Source organism: Cinclus cinclus, chromosome 6 (assembly GCF_963662255.1).
Source record: "Cinclus cinclus chromosome 6, bCinCin1.1, whole genome shotgun sequence".
Classification (NCBI taxonomy): domain Eukaryota; kingdom Metazoa; phylum Chordata; class Aves; order Passeriformes; family Cinclidae; genus Cinclus; species Cinclus cinclus.
In genome coordinates, this window is record NC_085051.1 from 17402020 (window position 1) to 17427210 (window position 25191).

The 25191-nt window shown below is 38.3% G+C and overlaps 1 protein-coding gene across 5 annotated transcripts in view; it reads right to left on the reverse strand.

Annotated features, from left to right (window-relative positions):
• AP2A2 (adaptor related protein complex 2 subunit alpha 2) overlaps nucleotides 1-25191 on the reverse strand; it is a 44348-nt gene that overhangs the window by 6365 nt on the left and 12792 nt on the right. Inside the window, exons 2-19 of one of the 5 annotated variants that reach the window (XM_062495347.1) lie at nucleotides 24281-24349; nucleotides 16794-16936; nucleotides 15989-16182; nucleotides 13964-14093; nucleotides 12884-12985; nucleotides 11413-11521; nucleotides 10783-10933; nucleotides 10205-10373; nucleotides 8921-9058; nucleotides 7556-7738; nucleotides 7128-7225; nucleotides 6724-6955; nucleotides 5765-5938; nucleotides 3688-3851; nucleotides 3458-3477; nucleotides 1928-1964; nucleotides 948-1030; nucleotides 116-205 (exon numbers count right to left, since the gene is read on the reverse strand). In XM_062495347.1, the coding sequence (XP_062351331.1) occupies nucleotides 116-205; nucleotides 948-1030; nucleotides 1928-1964; nucleotides 3458-3477; nucleotides 3688-3851; nucleotides 5765-5938; nucleotides 6724-6955; nucleotides 7128-7225; nucleotides 7556-7738; nucleotides 8921-9058; nucleotides 10205-10373; nucleotides 10783-10933; nucleotides 11413-11521; nucleotides 12884-12985; nucleotides 13964-14093; nucleotides 15989-16182; nucleotides 16794-16936; nucleotides 24281-24349 (2286 nt within the window). Of the gene's footprint in view, nucleotides 1-115; nucleotides 206-947; nucleotides 1031-1927; nucleotides 2006-3457; nucleotides 3478-3687; nucleotides 3852-5764; nucleotides 5939-6723; nucleotides 6956-7127; nucleotides 7226-7555; nucleotides 7739-8920; nucleotides 9059-10204; nucleotides 10374-10782; nucleotides 10934-11412; nucleotides 11522-12883; nucleotides 12986-13963; nucleotides 14094-15988; nucleotides 16183-16793; nucleotides 16937-24280; nucleotides 24350-25191 lie in introns of all 5 variants that reach the window. The other 4 variants (XM_062495343.1, XM_062495342.1, XM_062495346.1 and 1 more) reach the window with 4 other exon arrangements.

Here is a 25191-nt window from a genome sequence, read left to right on the forward strand (position 1 = left end):
CATTTCTTCATGTTCAAGGACACCGTGCCTTGATCCAACGGATTTATTCTATTGTGCAGCAATAAACCACAAAAACCTAACAAGAACAGACAAATGCTACAACATTTAAGGATATTTGACTGAAGGTCATCTGAGCAGATTACTGTTGGAGTAAAATTCAAGAACTGGGTTGATGTCTTATTACCATAGAATATGAACATACGTCCTGGAAAGAGAAGAATGAGACATCCGAATTTTTAGGTCATGCAGTCACATTGAACTATTCATGCTTCAATTCCTAACACATCTTTCTACCTTTCTTTAAAACCACTTTTAAGAATAAAATACAGTTTAAATGGTTTATCTCACTAACACATTCACAGTTCAAAATGCAGTGACTTAACCAAGCCATTAGATCACTCCTACAGTAGCTGTCACACAGGCAGTTAAATCATCGGTGGAAGTCTTTAAATTGCTGGAGAATTTTGTTAAAATGCTGCCATGCCACTAAGAGTTTTAGAGAAAGGGAGAAGCAAGCAATTCTGCTGCTAGCCTGTGTTCAAATTTCATCTCTTTCCTAGATGGTTCCAGTATCTTGTGCATTCAGCCTGATCTGAAATGCACTGTGTCTCATATCATTACAATAAGTAATACTGCAAAATGTAAATTTTGACAACAATGGTCCTTTATGAACCTGGTTCCACCAGCCATACAACCAGGCAGAAAGAGCTGGGATGCTTGGAGCTTAATACTCCTATTTCATATCAGCTACCAAAACAATCAAAAAATTTAAGGAAGCAAGAGCCCACACAAAAGTCAGGTATGCACAACAGTGGGAGCTATGAAACAGCTTAGGCCTATAATGCTATTTTCCTCTTCAGCAGCTAGAAGTTGAGTCCTATCTGGAATATCATGCTGGCACTGTGATGGATAATGCAGACAGCCAAACACGGCACAACAGATCTTACCCAGGTTCTGCCGAAATTCAGACTTCAAGCCAATTTGTAGCAACTGATTTTCAAATAAGACACCATTATTTTTACACACAAACCTAGGGGAAGAGAGGGAAAACATGTTTTAAATTGAGGTGCACTAAACAATATTTAGAACCACAAAATTCAGGGTTTACACAGAGGATGAAGATTGCGGTTAACCTAGAATGCATCAATCTGTGAGAGAGGTCTTTGCAGAAAACTGCAGAGTTAGAAAAGACAACTTTACAATCAGAGCCACCACTTGTCGAACACTAAAAGAACTGACATTTTTATTTGATAGGATGTCTGAGAAACTATGAAGGAAACCACAATATGATATACACACAAACACTGTCTAATAAAGGACCAGGCAACAGATTAGAATTTTTCTTATTAGTCTTGAGAACTTCTGAAACTCATTAGGTTGGTGCAGAATTGAAAACTTTGAGGCTTTGACTGTTTAAACCTGAAAGAAAAAACCCTCTTTTTTTATCATTTCTGTATCACCTAAGCCAACTGAGAGATGTAGTTTTCCCACTTTGAGAGAGGAAGCCCGTTCTCCAGTGATTACTGTCCTTTCTATCACCCTTCACTTAAAAGTAGAAGAGGTGGTCAGCAAACATCTGCCTTTTGCATACAAGGCACTTAAAACACACTCCCAAATATCAGTACTTTTGATACGTACTCCTGGATTTTATTTATTTCCAAATAGTTAAAAAAAAACCATAACATACAACTGGCACTGCCTCATTTCAGAGCAGTGTGTGATAGCACTGACTTGTAAAGGCAACTCTAACCTGTGTATTCATGAGCCTGTCACAAAATCCACAGCATCCTCAGAGGCGTTCTAGTCACAAGTCTGACAGTACATGTTTCTTTAATTTTGCTGGTATTAAGTTAATGAACAATATAGTGTTGCTTTATAACTATATTCTGGAAATTGCCCAGCCTTGCAAGGTTTTAGTATTGCTTACTTGTGAAAAAGCTCATCAGCATCATGCACAGTATCAGCTGGTTCCTCAGAAACTACCTCAGATGAAGCCAGGTCAGGGCTAGTTCAGGCAGCACAAAGGAAGAAAGGCAGTAGCGACAGAGACAGCAGGAGTTAGTAAAGACAGCTTAGAGCTTAGTTACTTCTTTTACCTCCTTCCTCAAAAACGGCACTGCTGAGCTTAATGCACGAGAAATTAATTAGCTGCCCTAGCTCAGAACCCTAGAAAGGTTTTAGGCATTAGGCAATGTTTTCCCCCACCCCACCCCGACTGTTAGAAAACAGCAATCTCTCATGAAGACAGCTGAAGGTGCTCAGTAAATCTAAACCTCTTACAGAACCAAGTCCTTTTAGGTGTTTTACTGTGACAGCAAAATTGTTTATGTTCAAAGTAAAAATGGTAGTTGCATATTAACTACTACAAAGGTGAGCTTAAAAGCAGATGCCTCATCAACCTTAGGGACCCTTCTAATTACAGATGCACAATCAGTTCCTAAAAACACACAAGTATTAAGCATAGGCAAGAGTACATGGGCGCACAGAGAATGACTTACCCAAGCAACAGAATAGAAACAAAAAGAGGCAGGAAACGGTAAAAAGCAACTTCTTAGTATCATCAGAGAAGCATTTAATTATCTACAGACAAACCAAGGAATTGGGCATTGCTATACTTTCTTCTGCAGAAAGAGAAAACTCTTCCTAAGTAGCATTTGCTTATGAAGCTACTAGCATTAGTTCATTTTTCTACCCTCTTAAAAACAAATAAACAAAAAAAAGAAGCTTGTGTAGCTTCCTAAAATCCTGTTTTTGTGTTGTATGATCAAGTACCACTTCTGACCTTTCAGCAGAAACACAGGATCAAGTATTAATCACTGCAAACCCAAAACAAATGCACTGTCTGGTATAACATTTTGATCAAAGTGTCAATGATCCAGGCAAATCTGTTTCCCTAATTATGTCTTCTATATTAAGATGCAGTGAAAATTTGTTGTGCCAGTATTCAAAATTTGGTCCTTGACAAAAGTAATATGTTCTTGCCAAGTAAGACAACTGATTTTAAAGACACTCTGTGATTTTATGCCATTCATTGCCAAAAATTTAGCCAAATAATATTTGAGAGTAGCCACAGGGGCTTTTAATACTCATGGGATTAGTAACACATTCACAACTGTAGTGTAGGTACAATGTAATTGTAGCATCAAATACTCTTTAAAAAAAAAGAAAACCACTTGTTCCTTATCCCCCTTTTCAGACTCCTTTGTCAGACAGTAGCAGAACAACTGAAGTGTAGCATTAAAATCTGGGAAGCAGTATCTCTGGATACAATCCATCTCAGTGTTTCAGTAGCAGTTTGCCGTAAGTGGAGAGACAAGAATACTTTATGAAAAGAAAGTGAGAATAAATGTATTCATATCAAAACAGATAACCCCCACTTCAAGATGTAGGGAGATGCACAAGCAGAGTAATTTAACAAAGAAGCAAAACCAGCAGGAAAACCAGACAACTGTGTAGCAAATATCCTCAGGTTGAGTACTACAGACTCAGTTTTTCCACTAGAAGAGATATTCAGTAAAGACAGCACATCCAGTAGAGTGTCTAAGAACACCTCTCTTGCTGCAAAACTACCACCCAGGAATACACTCAATATGCTGGAACAAAACCAAAAGTTATATGTGTTTTTCCTTCAATCCTGTTTTAACAGACAAATTCTTCTTCAAATTCCTTTCAGGGTGACTTAATTACCTCGCAAAGTTGTCATCAGAACCAGGAGCAAGAGGTGCAACTGCAGAAGCTGCATCTGAAAATACATCCACGAGCAGGCTACCACTAGAGGAAGGTGGGGGAGCTGAATTGGTGACAGGGGCAGCACCCAGACCCAGCAGATCCGCCGATGGAGAAGGAGTAGACTAAGGAAGACAAGACACTTTGGTGTTACACTGCAACAAAACTACAACAAAGCTGTCTCGTTTGCATAGACAATTAAGCTATGGCAAAGTGCCTCTCCCATCCCCAAATCAAGGTTTGAATGGCTGTAAAAGGCTTCACAAATGCAGCAGTACCACGCTGAATTTCAACTTAAGGTCATTTACAGATGTGGTTTTCTTTTTTTTCTTTGAAGAATGTTATGTCCATCTGACCATTAAATAAAAAAACCCTGAAATTAATCTTTCTAAAATCTGGTTCTGCAGAAGAAAGATGACAAAAAATTACAGCTTTTCCCCTCTGTCTTTTCCCATCAGTTTCAAGGGAAAGTAAGCACTGTAGAGAATAAAATTCACATGTTGATTTTCTTTCATGAAGAATCCATCAAGAAAGCAAATGGCTTTTACACAAACCAAAATCACATGTCATCACAGCATCTTTAAAATTGACTATCAGTTTAATCCTGGGTTTCTGAAGCCTAGCAAATCTTAGAAAGAATGTAAACCCAACCAGCAACAAAAGCAGAGCCTGTAGCCAGTTCAAGCTGCAAACACTAGAGGAAGAGACAAGATGTTTAAACTGTTTTTTCCTCAAACAGAACAAGTCAAGCAGTCAGGGTACAGAATCATGCAACAGAGGCTGCATATACGTGCCCAAGTCACATGCAAGAATAAAGCATAGACTGTTAATCAAAATGGTCATGTATTAGACATTAGCAGCTTCCACTATGCCAGATAATCTGAGGATGAGTCATGAGATGCATTTGGATGAATCTGAAATCTTGTTTTTGTAAGACAACTCCAAGTTATCATATACTCCATACAGTACAATATAAAATTCCCTGGCAAAAGACTTTTAAGAAGCCAATCATTAGGACCTACTAAAAACAAACAAAGGTTGGACATCAAATTTCTATCATTTTTGGAATCTAAACCAGATAAAGCCATTGGTAAAGATAACACTGTGCAGTCTGTTACATGACCACAATCCATAAAGTGAAGCTTGTAAAGCATAATGCAATATTGTCTGCCAGTCACCTCAATTTGGAATTCAAACAAAATTTTACAACTTTTCTGCTGGAAAGAGATTTCTGTCCAATCAAAACCATTGCACTTGGAGTAGCTACTCTTACACACTGCAGTAACTAACTAGTAAATTATTATGCTTTAACAAACTGGGCAGGGAGCATGCTACAGTATTTCTTTCTCTAGATAATCTTCTACAGCATCTTAAATCTAATTACAAGTTATTCTAGGCATTAAAACCCCAAAGAAGTATTAGATTATGGAAAAAATTGATCCCACGAGCTTTAACTGACAATAAAATGAGAAGTTTCAGCTCAAGACAAAAAAAACCAAACTGTGGACTTGTCTAACATAACTGAATTCAAATAGTATTGCCAAATAAAAAGTAACAACTTTATACTGATTTAAGGACATCCCAGTGAAGGTAAGTGGTGTCCACTTCTATTAAAAACAATAACCCAAACCAAGATTGAAAATAACATGTTAGACAAAGCAGAAAAAATAGCTGATACTCTAAAATTCAAGTTAACTCCTTTTAAATATGTTAATTTTATAATCTTGCCCTCAGTGCAATTTCACCAACAAGGAGATTCACATTTCTAAAGTGAACAGCAATATTTTTAAATAACAAGATAAAATATTTTTTTAGGCTGCAAACTATTTGTCCCCATTTCCATAAGATTTCCAAAAGAAAACTGCATCCAAGATGCAGCGAGGGGAAAGCAGCTGTACATCCCCTGCTTTATAGCAAACATCCACAGCCTTAAGTTTCAGTTGAGAGGTTTTACATCCCCAAAAAGCCACTTTAGGAAACCAGTCTTTTCTCACTTGCACACCATCTAAATTAGTGAAATAACAGCTTTTAAACTCACAACAGCACTGGCATTGACAGAGGCAGGTTCAGCACTTCCATTCATATCAGAGCTCCTCTCCTTTTTGATCTCTTCCAGGTCAGTAACTGTGCCTGGACCTTTCTTCTTCTTCAGTTTAGCCAAAATAGAAGATTCCCTCTCTGGAAAGGGCGGCATTTCTTCCAACACTGTAGCCTTACCATAGGAAAGAAAGAAGTATTAGTTAAACTTCAGAGAAAAAGTCAAACCAGTTTGAGTTTTTTAAGAGACACACCCTTGTAGATTGCATAAAGCAAAAGCAGAAGTAGTTACCCACAAAGAAAATTATTATGCAGTTTTTATTGTAGTGAGGGATTGATCACTTTATTAAAGGAAAAAATTCTTCAAAACTTTCTGAAGTCCTTCCAAAGCACTTGCTTAAGAAGACAGGAGCATATCACTTTTCTGAAACAGTGATGTTAAATAAAAAAATGTAAATAATTAGATCACAGTAGACCTAAGGGTCCTTAAGTCAGGCAGACCTAAACTTCACAGAGAACACCCAAGCATTTATTAGATGTCAGAACCAAATGTGCAATGCTCCTCTCAGACCTGAGAGCACCAGGTTAAATCACTGAACTTCAAGAGACAAAACAATTACACTTTTCCTGCCCATCATCAATAAGTCCTCAAAAGAAAGCCCCAGCCTTTTGATACAGGGTCCTTTGAGGACCCTGTATTGTGCCAGCTTTCCCTGGCTTCTCTGCTCCAGATTAATATGTCTTAATGGTCATATGTCCCACTACAGCAATAACAACTTGGAATTTAGCTCTAAATTAAAGATGACTATAGCAGAATTAAGGAAACTAAAAGAACCAGCACCCACATTGTAATCCTTAATCCTGCACTGGGATTTCTAAGCAATCAGGTAAGCTTTAGTTGAGTTTAACTTGTTGACAGCTGAGTACTGCGTAATAAAGGAAATAAACCTTTATACCTACCAGTATATCAGTACTAGCAATAGTACTGAGCCTTAAATACTCAACAGCTCTCTGCTGCAGCTCAACATCAGCATTCTTTAGCTGACTGTCACTGCGCAGCACGTCTTGAATTGTAGTTTTGATTTCTGGAAACAAGTTCACAAACTTGATGTAGGTAGACAGAAGCAGGGCTCGGGTAGGAACACTACACAGATGAAACTTGGAATGTAGCAAGTTGAACTGGATGAGGGGACTTAAAAGAGGGAAAAAATAATTTGTTCAGTTTTTGTAGATATGATAATCATTATTATTGCATTATTAGCAAGAACTGAATGATTTGTTAACTAGCCTTTAGGGATGCTAGGAATTAAATTCTTTACAGAAAGCATTATTACTTCAACTCAGTATTTTAGAAGATGTTTTACCTTGATCTTGGATCACCTGCTATCAGATTTCCAAATTCTCCCAAGATATAGCCACCTACTTTTACAAGATTCTCATGACATGCTGGAGCTTGAAGGGCCTGTAACACATTAATAATTATTGATACACAATGTACAGAAAACCCCACCTTTTCTGTCACTTCCATTCCCAGTTGTCTCACCTACTTTCCTGCAAGAGCAGACCACAGATCTAGGCACTTACAGAGCATTTATGAGAAAAACATGACAGGTGGTATGATTTCACATAAGACTCTAATATGAGTATTACTTGATTAAGAGCACTCTTAGGCCCATCTAGCAGCACTGAGGACTTTTGATGACAGATAGAGCTCCTTAATATTCCCCTGTCACATCATGTGGTGCTTCCTTAATTCTTATTTTGAAAGGGAATTGAAAACAGTTACTCTCACCTCAAAAACAGTCTTTGCTGCATATCCTTGCACATCATCCCTGTTGATGACAATCTGAATAACTCGGTACCACACTTCTTCGCTGACATAGTCACCAGCAATGCGAATCAGATTCAGGATTGTATCCACATACCACGTGTAATCCACTGCATACTTCTCAGCGAGAATTGCGACCTTCAGAACCTGAGCACACAAGAGAACGCAGAAGGTTGGCTAGCTCTAAGAGCTGTATACACCTGGTGATGCCCACACTGATGCCCACACTGGCCCAGAAGCCTCAATTTCAGATACATGAGCTTGTTCACTTGTTCCCACAGCTGAGGTAAAAGGTGAACATTGAAATGCTGTGTCAGAATACAGCAGTTGCCAGGCACATACTGCTTTCCCCATAATGCATTCAAATATGCAGCATCTTTGTGGCTTTCCAACTGTGTACCTAAGTGATCAAGAGCAATTTATAGAACACTTCTTGTTCGCTATAAAACCACCATCTAAACAACCACTGAGACAGGATCAAATAGGAAACTGGAAACCTCTCAAAAAAAGGCAAAAGGAAACTTAAGATAGCAGAGGCAAATAGAGTCACCAAAGTATAGCTAACGTTTTCAGGTCATACTCAGATTCTTGTGTCCTGAAGCAAACAACTGGCTTCAGGGGAGACCCCACACAATTTATTATCAGTTGCATTTACTGCTCTTAAAAGAACAGATCAGTATATAGGAACAGAATGAAATTCTCACTATCTGCCAAGTCAGGGGACATTGCCAACAGTAACCAGATAGCACAAGACATAAATCAACTAATACTGTATTCCACATTCACTTCTCCAACCACAGGACTTCAGCACCCAAGCTAAATAACTACTGTAGGAAGAAGTTTTGTTTACCATCCTAAAAAGGTTTAAGTTGAGTTTTTCAACTTTTATCATACTGGTAGGAAAGGGACAAATATCAGGCCTCTTAGCTGATTATAAGGTACTGAATCCTTAGACTGAACATTCTCAGAGCATACAAAGTTCTACCTACAAATAAGTATTTACCACTCATTTTTGAAACTATTGGAGAATGACTAGAGTAGGACCTAACTCTCAGATGTAGAGAATGTGTTGAGGCTCACATAAAAAATTCACTTCACTTCCTAGACCAAGATCAGCTTTTAAGATTCTTACATTTCCAAGGTTCCCCTCTGCCCCCTGGATTAATTTAACCTAAGTTCTTTGCTACTAGACTACAAAGTAATGAGTTTTTTTGTTTGTTTTAGTAGTTGTGTCTGGGGGTTTTTTTAAGCCACCATGAAAAGCAATCTCTATTACAGACTATGCAGCAACCCAACCAGCTATGAAACAAATAAACACCAATAGCTTACAATTTCTTCTCTAATGGAATAATCAGCAGTCTCCAGATAATTGAGCATTTCAGCCACAATCTGCTGGGCATTGCTTCGGTCACACATTGCATACAGGAGATCTACAGCTCTTTGTCGTACACTTACATCTCTTTCAGTCTGCAAAAAGACACGGTCAAAGCTCAATATGATTTCATCTTTGTTTGGAAAGTACATGCAACTTAAGAGATGAAAGTTAGTATAATACACAGTTAAATTTAGAAGAAATGAATTTGCATAATTTTTCAAATGCAGAATAAACTCTTTATGTAAGATATAAGCTTGTATATATATCTATATATGAAGATGACTTTTAGTCATCTAGGAAGAAGTCAGTGGAGACTAAGCTTCCTGCTTCTAAATACTATCACAAAAATTCAAATAATCAGGTTTTGTTTCTGTAGCATACTTATTCAAATCTGTGCAGGTGCTGAAAGAATGGAGGAGTTTGTACAGAACACTTCAGTATTACACCAAGAAGGGTCAGTGAATCTATGCTCCACTATGCACTGAGTATTGGTACCAATGGCCATAAATGCACTGGTAACTGGCTGAAATTGCTGAATTATAACCAGGCCAATGAGCATTCAGCTACCTGTAGGTTTAGTGTCTGGCATTCCTTCTAACAAATGAAGTCCAGCTAGAACAAATACATACTTTGAACTTAGACAAACATAAAATATGCTACAGCACAAACTTGGAAGAAAACAAAGCATATAAACATCCAAGTGTGCAAGTAAATTTACATGCAAATCAGCCTTACTCTTTTGACTTCTGCTTTGTGACAAACATTGCATGGGAACGTCTCTTTCTGGCTTCTAGTCTTTACAATTCTCCAGTGCAACATGATCTGCTCTACCACTCCCCATAAGCTACTGCAGTGAAAGAACAGTGTCCAATACCAGAAAGACAGTAATAAAACCATATTCCCAGCATTCTCAAGTTTGAAATTCCACATTTTTAAACAATTATTCATCTTCAGCCCATACTTCAGCAAATAGCAGTTTTACAGGGGACAGAGCTACATGTATCAGATTTACCAGCCAGGTGCAGATATCAACAAGAGCTGACCTCTGTAACTGCCAACACAGCAAGATTTTACTGGACTGAGTTAAAAAACTGAAGCAGACTTCAAAGAATAACTCATTTGGTCCCCAGGTATTATTAACTTAACTGGGGACAGGGATCTTGGGGAAGTGGGGGGGAGGGCATTGAGGCAGGGGAGAAGACAACACTCAAAAACAGACCACACACTTCAATATTTACCTTCAATGCATTGATAACTGTTTCTATGTGTGTTTTCACAGCCTCATGTGAGAATTCAGAGCTGGCAAGCGTGCACATGCTTTCCAGTGCTAGGTAACGCAAATTAGTTTCTCGGTGCTGCAAGAACTGACCTAGCTGGTTACAGGCACGGACTAGTAGGTTTGGCTCACTGCACAGAACAGGAGAGAAAGTGAAAGGGTTAAAAGCAACAGGTTTGAGAACACTCCATTCAGAATACTGTTTTTGCAGTGGAAATTTCTTAAAATGCCTTAAAGTGTCTTGCTAAAATGCTTTGCTAGTGAAATGCAAATTCAGACACTGTGAGCAAATAACCTCTGTCGGATTAGAGCAGTGGGGTCAATACAAAACATCAAATAAAGAAGCAGCAAAACCCAAAGCTACACAGATTATTAACACTGTTCAGTTACATTGCTGTGGTTGTGTTCCAATCTAGCCAGCAACTTCATGTTCTTTTCTCCTCCACTCCCTCCCCCATTAAAATCTGATTAACTGCAAGACAAAGCGCCAGCTTTTCACTTTAAAAGCCCCTCTGATAACAAAGTGTTGCTCCAGCTCACCTGTCATGATGTATAATTAAGCTTATTGCCTCAAACAGGACAGCATTCTTCGCATTTGAGTGTTGCACTTTCTTTGACTTTGGTGGTTCCTGTGCTTTGTTGAGGATGGTTTCCAGGCATTCTGTCAGACGGCCACGTACCGCAGGGTCTTCTGGAGAAGAATGAGCCGTTGGACAACTTCATTTTGCTCCAAACCTTAGGTTTTCCCTAGCTAAATCTAAACTAACTGAACTATTCTGAGACATTAAAAACATTTACACTCCCCAACACACATGGGAAAAGAATTCCAAGCCACAGTTCTGTTTGGGTGAGAACAAAAGCCAAACACAATCTGCACTACAACATACTTCAAGGCTTTAATATAGTTGATAATTTTAATGAATGTTTAAAATGGTAGCTGCCAATGATTTTTAAGATGCACACTGGTTAGCCATTTGGTTAAAATTAAACACAACATAATTCAAAAGGCCAAGTACCTTAAAGCTACCAGAAACACTCAAGAGTACAAACTTCAGTATCTTTGCCTTAAGACAATGTGCTTGCACTCCAAGCTATAACACTGCAGTGCAGTAGCTCTTTGAAGCCAGTGTATGGCATGAGAGATGACCGGTGCTGTCATTTATGCATTACCTGGAGGTGGATAGCACTGTAACAGCCTTAGAAGTTTCACAGATAGCCAGGGAGCAGGAACAAAGTAGTATGTGTAGTCCTGAAGGTCTGTTGATGCAGAAGTTACAATCTGTAAAACAAACAGCCAGCACATCAGCTGCTGAAGTTAATTGATTCACAATCATGAATAGGACCTGAAGAACACTGTAGGTCACCTCTAACAGAAGCTTAAAATACTGTGTCACTACCAATGTCTAGTTCAGTAGACTAATTTGGTGCAAGCTGCCATACCACAGTAAATGCTAGTAATGGAAATTCAGTTTTGCAGATACAGTAGTCTAGAGAGTCTCTTCTGAAAGCCTATTTTCTTTCTTAAAGAATGAAGACAGCAATCTTGTAACATCAAAATGTTTAGCCAGACGCCTGACTTTCTCTGTTCCAGCAATTCACAGATTCAGCCAACAATCTGGTGGCTGCTGATAGGTGAGCCTGCAATTCAAATACAAGATACTGTGATAGACTGACCTAAAGCAGAAGGACCAACTAACACCTTCAGTAATATCCATACAGCAAAGCAAAAAACAGACAGCATTCACAGAAGAGGTTTGTATGCATAATGAAACGTGATACAGATTAGATTAGATTACCCCTCTTCACAGATTTCTTTTACCCCTTTTATTCTAGAGTAACCATGAGTTTGGCACTAACTTTGCTCAAAATAATTCTACCTAATTCTTACTGCTCCATTACAGAACAGCCTTTTACTTCCCTCAGCACTCCCTTGCTTCTAAGTATTATAAAAAATTCATAATTGAAAAGAAAGTAAACTGTGACCTACAAGTAATTTGGGTATAAGACTGCATAAAACTGGGTGTAAAAAACATTTGTGAAGTAATAGCCCCCCTAGTCTTGCACACCTTCCAAAACAGGAGGAGGGGGAAACAAAATGAAACAAAACAGTGACATCAGTTTTCCAGCACAGAAATGTTAACTTAGCGACATGGCCCTCCACTCCTCCCTGCCCCTGTTTAATCCCCTACATCATTTACAGAATATCAGGTGCTTATGATTATTAACTTAGCAGCAGCTCAAAAGAAGGAAGAGGAAGGCAATTTGTCTTGTAAGCAGCTTAGATGAAGTTAAAGCTACAGTCTGCATTTTTGAGGGGTTTGTATGAAGTCTGTAGAATCAGTCTTTGATCCAACTACTCTTTGGTATTACAGTAACAAAGTGAGGATTACTACTTGGAGCACAGCAGGGATTAAATTAAGAAAGTTTGGGCAAGCCAATACAGCTTTCTGTCCTGGTAGGCAACAGGCATTTAAACAGGTTACCTGAAGCACCCACATGAAGTGACACTGAATCATCTTCACATTTAATGGTACAGTAAACTAATCTGACCCTAGAAAGCTGAACAGGAAGCTAACCTGATCTAGAAAGCTAAGCAAATTAATCAACAGTGAAGTATTATCAGAGTCATCATTGGACTCACTCTGCTTAATCTAGACACTGCCAAGGAGACTGAAGTCTTAAACTCCTCTGGGTTCTTCTGTGCCAAAGTGGTGATCAGACTTGTAGCTGCAGTAACCACGCCCTAGGAAAAAAACCAAAACAAAAAAACCTGCGATTAATTTTCTATCAGTTTATGATGCTGCCCATTAACACTTCTCAATCCAACTGTTTCACAAAAAAATATGTTTATCCCCATTACAAAGTCCTACATTAAAAAACCCTTTATTTGGCCAGCAGCTAGACTAATTACACACCTGCAGAATCCAACAGAATTTTCAACAACATGATACTGCCATGCTTGCAGAGCATTTTATGCTCTTTTTTCTATTAGCTTTGTCTCATATTTGGGTAGTACATCTAAAATAAGAGAGCTGTATTAAAATTAAGCCTGGACACAAACTGTCTTATTGTACATGACAAGCATGAGCAGAAAAAATTCAATGCAGCAGATCATCCAGGAAAGAATTCTTACAACCCAACATGAGAGGGCTTTGTATAACACAAGCATCAGATACTCCTACTGCAGACTAAAGTACTCATTAATGTTGAAACACAGGTATTAATAGCCTTATTTTTATAAAGTAACTGGACTGAGGGGGGAAAAAAAGGGTCTCCTTTCTAAAACAATAGAGTTTTTTTAAGCATCAAAGTAAGAATGACATGGACACCATAGGAAAGGAAGTCTAAGCAAATGACCAATCAAGTCTTGAATTTTTAGTGCAGATCTCATCTTAAAAGGCCTAGGAAAATTCGTATTACACCTATCCAATGTGATTTAGTGTAACAAGCCACAAGATTCATGAATTTGCAGCCAGAGGAAAAAAGAACTTATACATACCATTCTTCTATCTACAGTGAAAAGGTAAACAAAGTCTTATTAAAATTAATATATACAGCAACTAAAAAAGGACAACTTCTTCCATTTTCTTCCCAAAGTCTGAAGACAACAGTAAGCCACTTGCTTGAAAGACTCAAGAGGAAATAAATTGTGATTTAACAGCAGAAGTCACATCATTCCCTATATACACTAGGCCCAAGAAGCATAATGAAGCTGATTTACCAAGTGCTGGTCATTGAGGAGATGCACCACTCGAGATGTCCAGTCTCCCATGGGAACAAGGTCAGGAGAAGTTCTGTACAAACGCAGCAAGCATAAAGCAGCGCTTTGCTTCACACTATCCATAGTGTCCCTGCAAAACATACACACCGATGTAAAAGGCACAGCAATACTTGCAGGACAGCTTTATGCTGGATTTCACACTGACTCAGCATCCCTGGCCAGGCTTTATCTTTTCAACAGAAGTTCACTGTAGTCTTCTCATGCTGAAGTATTTGTTCTTCTTAATTTTTCCAGTAAGTTTAATTAGTGACATTTTCAACGATTATAGAGGCGACTAGACATATGTAATGATTCTTTGCAGCTTGGAGTGACACTTCACATCTTTTTATGACAACTGGAAGTCCATCTCATCTGATCAAGAACAAGCTTATTCCAGGCTGACTGAAGTCATATAGTTCAGATAGTGTATCTATCTTAAGAATGTGACCAGAGGTGGATTTCCTGATAGGTTCTGTGTGTCAGATAGAAATCATGAACTACTGAACAGCTTCAACACCTACAGCTACAATGTAAGGTGCCTGGCAGCAAGCACACAATCCACAAATCTATGCACCTTGCCATCCCCGCTGCTGGCACAGAAATGGACTATTTTAAGGGCGGCATGCAACTATACTAGTTCAGTGAACTCCTTTTCACAAAGTAGTTGATTAAGCATTTTGTGTGATGCACAGACAACAGCTATAAAATGTACAGAGCACTACTAGTAAAAATTTTAAGAGGCAACTTATAATGTGCAGTCTTGGTAAAATGTTCAGAAACCTCTACATCTCCAGTAGAAGTTCAGCCCAGCTATTCTTCATGAATTTATCCATTTTCCATGAGATCAAGTTGTACCTCGGTTAAAAACCCTAAAGCAAAACCATTAACCTATTCCTCCCATCTCTAATTTATATTTAAGCCAAGAGAGCTACGCTGAATTTGCAAATGTAACTGACAATGCTCATTTTGCCCAAGTCACTTAGACAGACAGGCACACAAACATATTTCATATACATTATCTTAGAAATGCAGAAGGAATGACACCCTGAAGAGTGATCTCAGAAAACAAACATAGCTCCAAGTTTAAACAAGTCTGACCTGAAGGTGCTGTGCTCTGTCTGCAATTAGTGACCCCAAGTGAAATTTTTTGGAACTTTTTAAGGTTATCTTATTAAAAGCCCATGACTCATCACTGCAATATTGTCTCCATTACGCTACATGGAGAACAGCACCCCGCTAGGGCAGTTGCCTGACATTTAGAGTATTGATACAGTTCTTGCACCACATGTCACTTTTTATATTAATGTTACTTGTTATAAAAAGATCCATAAATATCCTAAAATGTTTCATATCCATAAGAGTTGAAATGCACTGTTTGCACTTGGACATTTTAAGTTTCAAAATAAATAAGCCCTATGATCACAGGTCCAACTTTATACTGACTCAACTACAGCTTCAGATATTAGGAGCTTTCAGCTATACCAAAGTAAGAAAGTTGGTGGTGACTATTTGCCATTTACACAAATTGCTATTTACATGGCTAGTAGAGGAAGTAAGAAAACTCACAAATCAATATTATCATGTTTCTTGTGAAGTTAGTACATTTACATAAGAACTTCAGTTTGTAACAAAATTTATATACTTACGTTCATTTATTTCTTTTTTCCAACAGGAAACATAAGGAAAGTAAAACTTGTGCATTTCAGGGGTATTCAGTACCACAGATTTATCCAAAACAAAAATCAGATCACAACAAGGCTGTGAAAAGCCTATTCAAGACACCAAAATTCTGAATTTCCATGTAGTCTTAAACTCCTACAAGCAACTCCACACTCAGGCAAGTGAAAGCACCTGCAGCTATTGGAACTGTCATTATACTGCAAACCCAGGGCTATACAGCCCGAGCACGGATTAGGGTGCTGCAATGGAACCAAGCTGCTGAAAAGTGTATTGGTGGTGTATTTTAAAGAGGCATGTCACACCTACCCAGCCACAAGAATTTTGGGAATTTCTCCAGCAAATGCTTCCGCCATCTCCCGGCTGCCCACATTGGCAATGCAGTGCAGAGCAAGGCCCATGAAGGTGGGGTTCCGGCTGGCCAGGTCATTCTTGATGGCGTTGTTTATCAGGCGAATGAGCTCACTGTTGGAGTTCACCAGCACGGAGATGAACAGATAGCCCTGTGAGTCACAACATGGAAAATCTATTTCAGCTGACTTCATTTACTGTGGCATTAATAGGAAACATGATTTCTTTGATACGTACTCTTCTCTCCAATACCAGTGGGCAGAAAAGGTACTTAGAGAGAAGGCTAGAATGATTAAGTGAATTAAACAAAAAATATTAAGTTCAGTGTTCCCCTAATTATCTGGTTTTAAGTGTATTCTCAGTCTATTCTGGCATATACTCAAAAGATCACTTTAGATGAATGGGGACCAACCAAAATGTTGGCTTATTATTCAAACACTAATAAGTTATATGCACCTGATAAAGACAACCTTACCTAGGGAGACAGAGAAAGATAGAAAATTAAAAGGCTACTTACCTTTTAATGCAAGACTTGAGGCAATTTCTTAAGAGTAATAATTTTATGCAGAACATACTTTTTTTGCAACTAGTTCAAGACTCCCTGTGCTCAAAAGGTGTTTAGATTTCAGAATCATTCCTAGAGCCAAAATAAGGCTTTAAGCCATGGCAGGAGGAATGAAGTGACATTCTTCACAGATTCCACACAGCTGAGGCAGGATATTAGATAGATCAGCTTATCTTTTATAGAGCCCAAGTTACTTACAATTTGTTTCTCTGTATATCTATTGGAACTGAGCAGGTTTACAGCCTCCATGTGACCAAAGTCGATGTCATGCCCCAGTAGAAAGATGAAGAGCAGTTTGCAGACATATTTTTTCTTACTGTAACCATCCAGAGCCTTGTCACCTGAAAAGCATGGAAACAAACAAATAATTAAGCCTATGTTGAGCTTTTAGCTGGTTAGTGATAATTCCATCTACCATTATCTATAACCTAAAGGATGGTGATGAAAGGATGGTCAGGAAATGATGCTATCATCTAGTCCTTGAGGTATCCTGCAGTGTCCTTAAGAGTATGTTCTTACTAAGATGCATTGCATCCATGTTTGCTCCATCTGGATTTTTTCACTTCTGCTAAGAGCATTTATGTCTTCCATACACATTCTCCTCTTAAACCAATTACCAAATCTTTATTACAGTAAAAGCGTTAACATGCTTTTCCCAGTGCACCACCGCAGAGAACTAAGTAACAATAAAAAATCTCCAGCAAGCTGTTTTAGACAGATCAGGTGACAATGGTCTATCCCAAAGACCTGAAGAAACACATGAAATGAGATTACCATGAGACCTTTAAAGTTTTTGTAAAATGAAAGTATTCACAAGTGTTCCAGTTTTAGAAGAAAAATGCACCCTAAATAGGTTTGGCCATATGTTGCAGTACTGCTGATTTTAGAAGTTTGCATAAGTACAACATGGAGCAGCACAGCTTCCAGTTCACTGGGAGACCATTGCTTTTCCTGAAGGGAAGAGTTACACATGAACATAACACTTTCTGTGTTGCATTCTCTCCCTACCTCAAATCAGGAAATAAAGGGGTATCCAGTGAATCAGGCAAGACTGACTGCTGGATAGTTCAGTCAGGGTAGCAAAATTCTGATATATATTGCTGCCTAAAAGGCTATATAAGCTCCTTTGTCTCAGTATTCAGGGCCAGGAATAAATGATCTGTCACATCAAGTGTGTATTCCTTAGTGATGGGCAAGCTCAGCAGGAACAGCACTGCATACACTAAAGCTTCAGTAAGATATCCCTCACTGCCCTTGCCAATAAAAGCTCTAAGCTGCCTTTTTATTTTACATTTAGCTGCCTATTACATAAATCTGAAGTCAAAAAAGAATCTTGATAGTACAGAAGTTGCTCCTTCTTCCTTCTTGTGATCTGATTCAGACGCATATTAAATTTGCCAGGCTACATGAATCTACAGCTCCCCTGGATTTTACACTACAATCACAGACTGGATAAAAACCAAGGAAACCTTACCACTACTAAATTTACAGTTAGGGAAGGAACGAAGACTAGCATTTGTGTGTGAAGACATAACAGTGAACCAACAGAAAGCACACCGGCCCACTGAAGTACATAATGCTAAAAGGTTATGTCTACAGGCTGCAACTATGCATTTTGGGGTTTGCTTTCTATTTTGACCCTAAACAAATATCTTCTATTTAATCTTATTTCAACTGAGATAAACTTCAGCAAACCACTGCTATTTTAATGAAGACAATGATATCCTTCTAATTTGGGTTTTTAGGCACCCGTTGATTTTTTAAACTGGTACAGACAGTGCATCAGTTGCCAACAAAAGGCTTCACCTTAAAGCTATTTTTATGTTGTTCAAAGAGGAGTCGTGTTCAGGTCCATAATACAGAAGCCAAAATATGTTACATTTTACTTCAATACAGGAAGCAGCACTACTGAAGATATCCATGGCAGTGAAATCCTGCTATACTGATCCTGTCAACATTCTCTGACAACAGCCTGTTCTTCAGAAAGCTGCCTAAAGACATGTTTTCTTCAAGTCACTCTTACAGTTTGCTGCCATAAGGCTATTTTCCTTCTGAGTCAGCAAACAAATGTAAGGAATTTTGCTCTCCTAGACATTGGAATTACTGTCAGAAGAACCAGAGTGAAACATCCAGTGGGAAATATTTTTTCCCCTTCTTTGGAAGCAATATGGCCAGAGGAAAGAGAAGATACTCAACCACGTCTGCCCTCCTGCTGTGACCTTCAAACTATGGCGTAAGCAGCAGTGAAGTATTCTGCATAATACTTCCTGTTATACTATTTTCCCAATAAAATGGCATTCAAGAGCAGAAACTTCTTCCTATCCCACCATAGTGGGGAGATGCAAATCAAAGGTACCTTTCCTTAGGAGAGGCAAGGAAAAAAAAAACAAAAACAAAACACAGGAAAAGGCAGTGACACCTTTGGTTTTCCAGTATTTTTTTCAGCTGTTTAGGAAGAGTTTCTACAAACTCTTAAGATTTGATTTTAATTGGTCATCTACATAAGATCCAGAAGGAAAAGAAATAATCAGTGAATAAACCAGTGGGGCTTTACATTACCTAGCAACAAAAAGCATTCTAACCCCTGACAAGCCAGCTATTCTAGGGGACCAATGAAAGGAAAAGGTGATGCTCAATACCATTAACAGATACTATTATGATTCACAGAAGGGGGCACTAAATAAGCTGAATCCATTTTAGTCAGTCTAAATCTAGTGGCCAAGGTCTACATAACTGAGGACTTACTACGGTATTGGATAGTGTTAATATGATTAGTTGTTTCTCTGAGATTCAGATACAGCAAAAGACATCAGGAAGTAGCTGTCATGTGAACTTTACCACAAGTGAAGACACCCCAATCAAGTCTCCAAGACCGAATTCCCAGCAGGCTAACAGGCTGAACTCCCTGTTAGTCTGTCAATCCATCAGCAATATACAAAAGTCAGAAGCATTAAATCTAACCTCTTATATTCTCAAATGACTGGTGTTGACTTTGGGATACCACGAGGGAAGAGGAGTACAGAATAATGCAACCCAACTGCTTAACAAAGAATGTAAGTGGATGAAAATATGTATACTTTGAACCACATCTCCTTTCAAAACAGACTATTTGTCAGAGCTTGGCACTCCCTTTTTTAGATTTAGGTCCCAGCTATTTAAAACATTATATCCTTCCAAGATACCAATATTTTAAGATTAGCAAGGTCCTTGGATCTCCAGGTATCTGAAGAATTTTTGATAGAAGCTACGCCATGCAATCAAGCACAAAACATATCACCATCCTACTAACAAGCAGCTTCCTTCTCCACCATGTGGTATCAAAGAAAAAATTGTGAATTCAGTACCTGAAACACCTTTTCTGAAGACAGAAAAAATGCTACACTGACTGCTTGCAAAAGCTCCTGTTCCTTGTATACAGAACTGAAGGCAGTGTGACAGTTCTCAGGCAAGCTTATAAACTAGACCAAGTTAGAGCTACTACAGCTCTTCTTCAAAGTCTTATTAGTTCCCAGAAATAACAGCATACTGGATTTTTAAAATTTTTTTATTGTTTAAATCATCTGAGCAATTTGAATAAAAAGAGTGCTTCAGTCATAGGTCTCACAATGGTTGTTTAACTCCAGCTGTGTTTTTAAGAAGTCTGTGACTTGGATTCTTATTGAAATTTTAACTATTCCTCTCCCTTCCATGTCACATTTACCAAGAGTTCTGAAGGTTCTATTTTAAACATTAATAACAAGTCTCATTGCTTAAGTATGTGCCAAAATAGTACAGCTTCCCCCAGTCCCAAGCAAACATCCGAACAAGAGCAGAAGGAAATGTCACATGTTCTGTTATCTCCATTGCAATACACAATCATTTCTTTCAACTCAGCTCATTTTCAAATGCTTTCAGGAACATTTGCAAGTGCTGCAAATCAAGTCAGCAGAAACAGGAAGGATTCACAACACATGTCAGCAGGTTTTGAGCACAGTGGGCATTTCAAAAGCTACTTGCTTTTCATGAAAAATTTATTAGTTATTTTGCTAAGAAATAAATTATTAACAGATGATTAACAATGAGTACTATTAAGAAATAATTATTACTTCCAAATTTCTGTGTATCACCTCCCTAGCACTGCAACCCAAAAGTTTTGATTTTCATTGCTCATACAGATCTTTCACACAGCCCTCTGAAAAGAACAAAATAAGGCAAGAAAGTACTGTAAGACCCCTTGGTTCTCAGGCAGCAGCTTCCAGCTCTAGTTTGGAGTATAAATTTAAAAACACCACCTGCTTTTCAATCGAACTCAGTGTACTTAAAGCCAGTGTGCTGCACCGTTACTGAGCCTGCCAGCAGCGAGAGGAGTCAGGAAAGCAGTTCAGTCCTTGGGATGTTCACTGGCAGATTAGGAAACCTGACAAGTCTAATCTCACTAGCTTTCACGTGGCTGATTGCTACCTTAAAATCTTAGCTTTTAAAACACACTAATGGCTTTTGCAAAACAGAATGGACAACACTGTTTCTTTGCTTCCTTCCTACACTGACCTCTGTTCGTGCAATTGGCAGCAATCCAGGGATATACTGTATCAGAAGGCCACTACTAGCTTAGGGGCTAAGAAAATGGAATTTGATTTTTATGAACGTAGCTACACTTTGACACAAGATCTGTATTTCTGCAGGAGTGACAGTCCAAGCCCTCTCCCATCAAACGCTGAGTATTTGTGCCAAACAACCCAAAATACAAATCCATAAACTAGTATTTATTCACCATACTACTAGCACCAGAACAAAGATCAGCCCTACAGCTCAGGTCATATTTGAAGCCTGATTTTACTTCCAACAATTCAGTTTGTCATAGAAGACACTTTAATATTTTACTGTGTGATTGCCTTCACACATGATCAGAAGACAGAGTGACTAAGCAGGCCCATCTTAAATATAAAGTGTATGTTTTCACAGACTGCCAGGAAAGCAATTTACCAAATTTACTGTTACATAGTTTCAGTTTGAAACTGATATTTAGAGCCTCATCTTACCTTCCTCCAAAGGGTTACTGTGTATTTTGGGAAAATAGAGAAGATTTGCTCAAATATGTAAAACAAAAGTCAGCAGAATAAAAAAAAAACAAAAAACAAAAACAAACAGGAAAAAAAGCAACAGTTAACAACTGACACTGGGGCACTTCTGCACCAGCCGAGAAGAAGATACACAAGCATGTCAGAAGTCTAGAAGCCACTCTTGTAACACAAACCCTATTAAGCAATCAGAACAAAACTAAATTCTAATGTCAGCGTAGGAAAAAAAGAACAAGTCTGAATCAAACAGAGAACAAAGTTTCTCTGACTGCAGAAACAGCTTAAAGATTTGTGGGCAGCTTCATTAATACACAAATTCTGGTTTGAGTGATCAAAGCGATGCAACAATTTAATACACCGGGTATTTGTTCACTCCCAAAGCAGTCACTCTGACACTGAAACTTCCAATTTGGTTCAAGCATGGGTGCAAAATCAGCTTACAGTCTGAACATGTAAAACAAAAAGGAATAGCATCTCTGCACACTTTACTCCTACAACTTCCCCTTTATCACACTGGTGTAGTTTCTCTCTACTACATTCTTATCTTAGTCAATGCAGAAGCATTTAAAGCAACTGTCAAGGACACAGTGACCTCAGCAATGGAGCTTCCTCATGCTTAGACAAGAGACACAGTCACCTTAAGTACAGAGATTCTAAATTCCTGCTGAGCTTTGGTGCACAAAAGCTGGATCAGAACCCAAAGCCATAGCACTGCTTGTCCAGAGATGTGAAACCTTATCCCGGCCTGATAAATAGAAGGGTATTTTAAACACCAAGTTACCCAAACATAAGGCAGGTATCAGGCTTGACAGCTACTTGCAAACTAGAACAAAAGTAGAAATACTGAGGCTCTGTCTGCACCAGTGTAAGACCACACCCTGCAAGTTACATGGGACAGGCATCCAGATACTGCAACACTGTGTACTGAAGCATACAAAGGCCCAGAAGTAGACCAGACTCCTACACTAGAGTACTAGTGTACAAGTACTTCTGTCAAGAGGTCTTGTTTCTTGGACCTTTCCCTGATTACAGCCATACAGACAGTCCAAAAGCTGCATCTTTGGCCAGATAGGGCCAGTAACTCAGGGCACCAGTATTCACCACAGTTATTTAGCAAGGGACTTCATCTTAAGTTCACAATCACACATTTGTCTTAATCCAAACCATTTAAAAACATTTTAAGGTCAGAGCTACATGAAAAGAAACTAGGCTAAACTGAGTAATCTCCACTTAAACCAAGAATAAAATGCATATGGAGGTCTCTTAATTTTTATATAGCCCTTCTGCAAGGAAGAACCATCCAGCATTAAGTCCATGTGGGACTCCTGCAGCAGAAAGATAACATAGCTATCAGCTCCTCTCACTCTCATGGCCTCAAGCAGTTACACAACAAGTTGTCTAAACACAACTTTTTCCAAACTGTGACATTTATGTTTTTGTTCAGACTTCATCAAGTTATTGTCTTCAGGTAATTAAAATTTTCCACCCAAAATCTATACAGATTTACTAATAAACCATAATGAAGATGAGCTACCAAAAGATTTAGACATCTTCCACTCAAGCTACTGAATGAGCATATACTCACTTTTATTCAAAACTATTTAAATAGTGCTTAACCTAGTGCTACACACGGTATGCAAGCTACAGTGATGACACTACTTTGCTGAAAGCACCTCTATTCTCTGATCACCACCTGATTTATGGTTCTACATAGCCAGAGATCCCTATGATAATTTCTCCCCTGCTTCACAAGAAAGCAGAGAAGAATTAACTGTTCATGTACTTTTACCTATTTTTCTAAGAGAAAAATGTAAACACAGAGGTGTGTGATGGCTTCTAATTTCAAAGAATTTCTTGAGTGTCGTGCACTGTGGTTAACATTTCCCTTCTAAGCTGCTGATAACACTCAGGTTTCTAAAGGTCTTCTTACACCTTTAAGAGACATACAACTTAAAATGTAGTCACAAAACAGACAAAGCTCAGGAAGTTATTTGTTAATGCATTGAGTATTCTTAACAGATATACTAATCTAAGCCAGGATAGCCAATTAAGGTAAATGAATTTACTACAAATCTAGCAGATTCTGAAGGCACATATATGATCTCCACATTGCAATGCTTTATCTAACTATACACACTGCCCCATAACTATTTAAACAGAACTTGCCACAGCCACTAGTGTTATAAGTCCATTAAAAAACATCCCAACTACTCCTTAGAATCTTTAAACTTTGAAACCACATACACAATTTCAATACAGCTAACATCATGAGTATTACCTTGCATTGTCTAAAAGTTAATTGCTGCCTCTTGGAATTAGTTACTGCATATCCTTTGTTTCATATTAATAATTTGTACTGCTGCAGCTTGTGGTCAAGATGTATAGCTTCAGAAACTACACATTTTAACATTAATTCTGCTAGAAGACAGCCTAACCCATTACTTCCTCAAAGGGCTCAGGGCTGAAGAGGGGGGAAGAGAACATTTTTGACAATTATTCTAACAGACTGCTGTAGCATTTTGCTTGAGTCAGCAGTTGGCAAAAAGATGTCCGAGCATGTAAAAACAAAGCCCCATAAAAGAATGTCATATGGAAATATATATAGTACAGCATGACCAAGTCACTTACCTTTAAATTTTGACCGAATGTTTGCTAGTTCTTTATTTATCCTCTTTATCTCCGCCTCTTTACTTTTGCCTGAAATGAAAAGAATACATATCAGGAGAGAGTGCTTTGGACATCCCTCTGCTACCCAAAGCATCTTTAGACCCAAACAGAAACATACATTTGTGAACACACACACATCAGAAGGAGTAATTACTCTCCATTTCCATCACTGGAAGTAAATGCAAACAGAGGTAACTTAAGCATCACTTTATAGAGAAATTAGAGAAGCTCCAAGGACCTTTCAAGAAGCTTTGCAGACTTTAGACAGTGTCACTTGCATATAACCTGAGAAGCCACTGCTACTGGCCTTCAAAATGCTCCAGCTTTCCTGTTCCTGAAACTGCCCAGAGAAACGTGAATTTTACTTCCTATGTGATTACTAAGTTGATAGTGCTTTGAAGGAGTAAGTGTCCTAAGCACAGTCTTATAAACAAGCAGCTCATGTTATTCCTCACCTTAAGGACAAGCAAATGTATTGTTTCTCTGTTGAACAGCCCTTCAGTTCAACAGCTTTAAAAACATTCTTAACAGACTGAAGAGGAAACACAGTAAACTCACAAAGAGTCCCAAGACTCAAGACCTCACACAGTTAGGACACAAGTTCAGACTTTCAATGTACCTCACGAAAGTAATTTGAAAACCAAAAATACTTAAAATTCACACTTTATTAGGTGACTTGGCAGTCTTACGCTTCTCAGCACCATCAGTATTTCATATCAACTTTTGATTCCAAGAATAGGTATTGGGATTTCTAGTTACATAGAGATTCAATTTCAATTCAATTTCAAATTCAATTCAATTCAAGTTACATATAGAAACAGCTGCAGTTTAAATTCTGATAATGCAAACTTATTCAAGTAATATTTGTATTG